This window comes from Mandrillus leucophaeus, unplaced genomic scaffold (assembly GCF_000951045.1).
Source record: "Mandrillus leucophaeus isolate KB7577 unplaced genomic scaffold, Mleu.le_1.0 Scaffold98, whole genome shotgun sequence".
Lineage (NCBI taxonomy): Eukaryota > Metazoa > Chordata > Mammalia > Primates > Cercopithecidae > Mandrillus > Mandrillus leucophaeus.
This window is the reverse complement of record NW_012110696.1, coordinates 2,187,189-2,193,959: the sequence shown is the minus strand read 5'-3', so window position 1 is coordinate 2,193,959 and position 6,771 is coordinate 2,187,189. Positions and strand designations below refer to the sequence as shown.

The window sequence follows — 6,771 nt, the reverse complement described above, 5'->3', positions numbered from 1 at the left end:
CCCCACAGCCAGCAGAGGCCTCACCTCACAGCCGATGGTTCCAATCTCACAGCCCGCGGTTCCAATCCCACAACCGGCGGCCCCACCTCACAGCCGGCGGCTCCAACCCCACAGTCAGCAGAGGCCTCACCTCACAGCCGGCGCCTCCAACCCCACAGCCGGCAGCTCCACCTCACAGCCAGCGGCTCAGGGCCCAGGGCCACAGGGAGGGCGCCCCATGCAGCACCTCCTGCTGGGCTCTGCCCCTACCGCCGTCCTCTGGAGATGGCCCAAGGCTGGTGCCCGTGACTCAGTGGCCCACTCCCGCATCTCCTGCGGTCCCAGGGCAGGTCCCACTGGTGTGTGGCTGGCCTCGCAGGAACCACTTCACTCTCCACCATTCACTGCTCCCACAGGCAACAGAAGCAGCCCCCCGGCCCCTCGGTGGGTGCACCAGCTTGGTGGCCCTGGCGGCCCCCTGCCCCTCAGAGGCCGGCCAACCTCCAGCACCCTCCCTGAGTCCTCAGCCCCTTGGAGGCTGCCATGGCACCCGAACCCCCCGGGCTCCAGGCACAGCTCCAGAGGTTGGGTGGGTGGGGGCTGCATCCCGGGCTCCACATGTGGGTGGGCAGTGCCGCAGCCCCTCCTGAGTAGCCCTCAGCAAGCAGGGCTGCAGGGTGGGCTCCACGCAAAATCGCCGTCACAGCCCCAGGGCCATCAGCAGGCAGAGGTGCAAAACGTGGTCATGGCCCACAGCCCTGGGATGCCCCGCCCCAGGACCCCCCACCCTTGGAGAACCCCAGCCCCAGGATGCCCACACCTCAGCCTCCCAAGTAGTTGGGACTACAAGGATGCACTACCACACCCAGCCAATTTTTTTTTTTTTTTTTTTGTAGAGTGGTCTCATCGTGTTGCCCAGGTCAGTTTCGAACTCCTGGCCTCAAGCCATCCTTCTGCTCGACCTCCCATGGTGCTGGGATTGCAGGAGTGAGCCCCACGCCTGGCCATGTGCTTTGTTGAGTTGCTGACTTTGCCTTTGCTATGGGGATCTGGGTTGGGGTCCTGTGGCTCACGTGAGAATAGAGGATCATGGGGTAGTTCCTGGCACCCTCCCCCAAAGGAGGCTCACACAGGCCAGGACCGCCCCGTCTGGCTGCCCCATCCCCGCCCCCGACATGCCCTTTGCCTTCTCCTCTGTGAACCACAAAACACATTGACGGGGTGCCTGGTGCCCCCCTCAGTCAGGGCTCATGGGGGAGGCCCTTCTTTAACGTCTCTTACTGGGCACACCCGGAGGCCACATGTTCCAGGGTCAGAGAGACCAGGAGAAATCCCAGCTTCTTCACTCATGGCTGTGCATCTTCAAGAAGGTGACTGTGCCTCTCTGAACCTCAGCCTCCTCTATCTGACAGCACAAGGGTCTGCAAGTCTCTAGGGGCCATGTGAGCTCCATGGGGACCTCTCATCTCTGCTGTGAAAGCAGCTAGGGGAAGTGCACGTGAGCTGTGTGGCCTCATACCCACCAAGACCCTGGGGGTCACACCAGGCAGCACTGAGAAGCAGAGCAGAGGCTGCCGCGGTGACCAGGGTTGCTGCTGAGACGCAGGGCAGAGGCCGCCATGGTGACCAGGGTTGCTGCTGAGACGCAGGGCAGAGGCCGCCATGGTGACCAGGGTTGCTGCTGAGACGCAGGGCAGAGGCTGCCATGGTGACCACGGTTGCTGGTGAGACACAGGGCAGAGGCCACTGCAGTGACCAGGGTTGCTGCTGAGACACAAGGCAGAGGCCGCCACGGTGACCAGGGTTGCTAGCGAGACGCAGGGCAGAGGCCGCCACGGTGACCAGGGTTGCTGCCTGCCTGCCACACACCCCACTTGGGCCTCTGGCTGTCTCCTCTCCTGCAGAAACCCCATGGGCAGGTGTGCAGCCAGCGCGGAGGGAAGACGTGTGTGCCAGCAGAGAGAGCACGAGGCCTGGAGTTCTCATCTGTGCCACCAGAAGCAGGGGACAGTGAAACGTCATCTACAATCACCAGGGAGACGGCTGCATCCCAGGCATCCCACACCAGCCCAGAAATGTCACCAGTAAGCGCAACAGCAGACACTAGAAGATATGTCATCCCTATGCATTATCCAGAGAAAGTACTGGAAGGAAGCCAGCCACTGCCCATGAGTCGGAGCAGAGGACACCCCCCTGACATCAAGGTGAGGCCAAGGGGAGAGGAAGCGGGGCTGAGTGGGGCCTGTGACGTCAGCACGTGCGGTGGGCACACCGGGGAGGGGGGGACGATGACCGAGATAGAGGACATAAACCTCCATCAGCCAAACAACATGGGAGCTAAACTCGGAAAGCCAACTGGAAGGGGACGCGATGAAGGGACTTGAGGGTCACAGGAGCTCCCTCCATGTCTCTCTCTCCATAATTAGGTCTAGTGGCGACAGAAAAATGCAGACAGATCGATATGGATGGTCATGCTCACGTTCCTCACAGGAAACGGTGCTTCTGAACGTTCCTCACAGGAAACAGAGCTTCTAAACATTCCAGCTTCCGATAAGTCCATGTCTGTTGTGTACTGGCTGCAAAGAAAACCTCAAGGAACTAAAAAGTAGAATAATTTAAATGATCCTATTATCCAAATATTGTAAAATAAATAACAGAAAGTGCCACCTCTTCCCCCCAAAACTTAGAAACCAACACACTCCCAGGTAGCCCTTGGGTAAAACAGGATATTAAATCTGAATGTGCGCTCTCTGAAAAGCCAAGAAACCATAAATATTGATCCAGCGCTGAGGACTCAGCTAATGCAGCGTCCAGAGCCCCCAGCACAGCTCTTGTTTTTTAGAGGAAAAAATAAACGGGAGGGACTTTGTGCCATCCTAAGAAACGAAAATGAGAACAAGAAAGTGTATTTTAAAAAGTAGGGAGAATTATGAAGATAAAGCCAGAAATTAATGAAGTAGAAAACAAATAAGTAAAGAGGAGAAATGATTGTTTTTCTGAAATAAATAAAATAAAATCCCCTTGCCCAGCCCAAAAGCTGCATCAAGAAATGACTGCCTAGGCTGGGCACGGTGGCTCACGCCTATAATGCCCACACTTTGGGAAGCAGAGGTGGGCGGATCGCTTGAGGCCTGGAGTTTGAGACCATCCTGGCCAATACAGTGAAACCCTGTATTTGCAAAAATACACAAACTAGCCGGGCGTGGTGGTGTGCGCCTATAGTCCCAGCTACTCGGGAGGCTAAGGCAGAACAATTGCTTGAATCTGGGAGGCAGAGGCTGCAATGAACTGACATCGTGACCCTGCACTCCAGCCTGGGTGATAAAGTGAGACTCTGTTTCCAAAAGAAAAAAAAAAACCACAAAAACGAAAACTAAATAAATAAGTGACTATATTTAGAATTTATGTACATTGAAATAGAAAAACCCACACACGATTAGGAAGAAGGAGACCCCAGTATGGAAGAGGCTGGAGAAATGATGAGACAGCCCACTCGGCCGGGGCAGCTGCTTGGAAACCTGCAGCAGCAGACCATGTTGTCCTGGGTGTAAAGTCCAGAATGACTCTGGACAAGCGGCACCACGCGGAGATGAGCACAAGGAGCTGGAGAGGGCGACAGCTGAGCCAGGAAAGGAGGCTCCAGGAGCAGATGTCCGCAGCTGACGATGACCTCACCTTCCATGGAAAGAAAGTCATCCCAGGGTTACTTTAACCTTCCCAAGACATGAAAGGATGGAAAACTCTGTAATTCATCTCATGAAACCAGGATAATTTAATTCAAAAACCTGATGTGGAACAAAAAGAGAAAACCATAGACAAATATCACTTTCAGAAGATGCAAAAAAATCTAACAGAATAGCAAATAGGACTCAACACCGCGTCAGCGGATTCTACACAGGAGAACAGCAATTAGGACCCAACGCAGCTTCCATGGCATCATGTATGGCCAAGCAGATGAAGGCCAGGCTTACGAGGGCAGCCCAGCAATCAGAGACATCATTTCATTAGCCAATTAGCACAGAAAATTCAGAGAACCCCATCGACAGGTACTGAAAAGAAAATTAACCAAATTCAGCAATCATTATGAATAAAAGCTCTATTTCTAGTAAAATAGAAAAAAGTGCAAAAGTCTGTGTCCACAATGGCCAAGATCGTTGTATGTGGAAACACAAATGTCACAAATCCAGGGTCGACTCGTGGGGCCTGCTGCTGTAACAATTGTCCAGCATTTTCTAGGAGGTTCCAGCAAACTTAATAAGAAAACCAAATAAATGGCACAAACATCAGAAAAAATAAGACAATTTATTTTGTTGATGATATGATTGTAAACCTAGTTATGCCTCTGCCCCCTCATTTAAAAATTAAAAATCAGGCCAGGTGCGGTGACTCACGCCTGTAATCCCAACACTTTGGGAGGCCAAGGTGGGCGGATCACCTGAGGTCAGGAGTTCGAGACCAGCCTGACCAACATAGTGAAACCCTGTCTCTACTAAAAACACAAAATTAGCTGGGCATGGTGGTGCATGCCTGTAATCCCAGCTACTTGGGGGGCTGAGGCACGAGAATCGCTTGAACCCATGGGTGGAGGTTGCAGTGAGCCAAAATCGCACCACTGCACTGCAGCCTAGGCCAGAAGAGTGAAACTCCATCTTAAAAAAAATTAAAATTAAAAATCAGTAAAAAACATTTAATACAAGATGAATATACAAAAATTAGTAACTTCTCACTCCTCTAGCAATAATCACTTGGGAATTAAAGAAAAAAAAAGAGCCAAAATATTCCATTTGCCATGGCAACTGAGTAGTTGGGGTGAAGGTTAGGATGCTGTAAGGAGCAGCTCCTGGCATGGGGAACTCGATGGAGGCATCACTTCTCTCTCACATGGTGGCTGAGAACAGCTGGGTGGGCTGCTCTGTCACCACACATGGGGTCCCCCAATCATGCTTCTCCTCTAGCCTTCCAGGCATCTTTCCTGGCTGCAAGGTTCCAGTGGGTGCAGAAATGCCCACGTCCAGCTGGCAGGAGGGGCCTGGGCAGGGGCAGGAGGGTAGAGGCCATGTTTTCCAAGACCACATGTGAGACATGGCCCATGTTGCCACGTGCGTTCCGTGGTTAGCCCTTGGTCAGGGCCTGGCCTGGCTGGAAGATGGGCTTGCTGCGGCAGGGACAGGCAACGCCATCGCAGGAGAAGGGGCCGGAGCTGGCAGGAACAGTGTCTCCAGGTGACAAAAGCCTCCGACAATTTTGCGAGAAAGGTGGGGGTGGGTGTGAGAGGACGCAGGGCCCCCACCGCTCAAGCAAGGAGAGCAGGGAGCAGAGCCACGGCGAAGGCCCAGCCGGGAGCCTCTCCTGCCAACCTGAAGCCCAGCCTCCAGGTTCCATGAAATCACCTCCAGTTATCCCAGGAGAAAGGTGCATGGCCTAGGAAAGAAAAAACAGGCAGCTCGGACCCAGGCTCCAATCCCGGCCACCAGTTACCAGACAGGGGCAGCCACATCGCATCTGTGTGCCTCAGTTTCTACATCTGCGGCTGCAGTGATGGTTGTGCCCGCCCAGTAGGGCTGCTGTGAGTTAAGGGGTGAGAGACAGAGACGCTTCCCTGTCCACTGTCTCCAACACGTTCTTCCTGGTCACCCCTCACTGAACACCCCAGGGACCAGGCAGGCGCCATGGACAGTTGAGAAGGCATCCAGCCTGCAGAACGGAGTCCAGGACCCAGAGAAGCTTCAGGGGTGAGCAGGGTGGGTCGGGGCCGGGGCGTAAATGACAGGGGGAGCACGCGGAGGGAGGAGGGAGCTTCAGGACAGGAGGTGCAGGCTGAGTGAGGATGGCTGAGTGGCCCTTGTGTCAGAGCAGGGGAGGCTCAGCGGAGGCAGGGGCAGGCTTGGCCTCTGCACTTCTGCCTCCAGGATGTTATGGATTTGGCAGGGAACGCGTAAACCATGAGCTCACCCCGCGGGAACGTGGTTTCCTCTGGCTGCCCCCACAACAGCTGTTCCCCATCAGCACCGGCCCCATCTCCCTAGCAGGAAGCCGGGCAGCCACTGCAGGCCAGGTGTGGACGCCCCTCACACCCTCCCATCTGTGCAGACGTCACTGGACAGGGTGGTAAGGGGGAGGGGAGCAGCGAGGAGAGGGTGGGGTGTGGCCCCCCGTCTCTGGTCCCCTCTGGTCCTTTGCTGTGACCATGTGGAGGAAGCCAGCTCCCGGAGGTAGGGCCAAGCCTTCAGGGTCCTCAGTGCCACCAACCAGGCCTGACCCCGACTGCTGACTGAGCCCCACGTGGTTCCTCTGCCCTGGACATGCACACCCGGGTGCCCTCCTGGCTCTGCTGCAGCAGACCTGTGTGCCAGGGCCTTCTAGACGGTTTTGGCCCCTCCTGTGTGGACTATTCCCACCATACCTGGTCTGGGCTGAGGCTTCCTGGCCCTTCCCCTCTCACCCTGACGAGCTTGGCCTGGGGGGCCCATGAATGTGCCCTGCCCACGTGGCCCTCTGCGGTCACCCACAGCCAGCAGGACCCAGATTCCTTGCAGGCCAAATGCAGGTGCCCCAGCTCCTCCAGCCCCTCCCCCCACAGTATGTGGCCAGTGACAAAGGGGATGAATTTGGCCCTGTGCCATGCTGGGCCACATGCCTGCCCTGCCCGCCCTGAGTGTCCCGGTTGTGAGTCCCCAGCCCACTGGCTTCAGGCACTGCCAAGCCCCTTGCTCTCTTCCCTGAAGAGGGTGTGGATTTCTCCAGGCCAGGCCTGTGGTCAGCAATGCAGGCAGGTGTTTGTGACCAGGGCAT

At 55.7% G+C, this 6,771-nt stretch overlaps 1 protein-coding gene across 1 annotated transcript; it reads right to left on the bottom strand.

The window, feature by feature from the left end:
• Window positions 1–6,001: 6,001 nt before the first annotated feature.
• On the bottom strand, window positions 6,002–6,771 carry LOC105532696. The gene is given in 4 exon segments (XM_011970924.1): window positions 6,002–6,054; window positions 6,057–6,419; window positions 6,422–6,582; window positions 6,584–6,771. Coding segments are annotated over 4 exon segments (765 nt in total).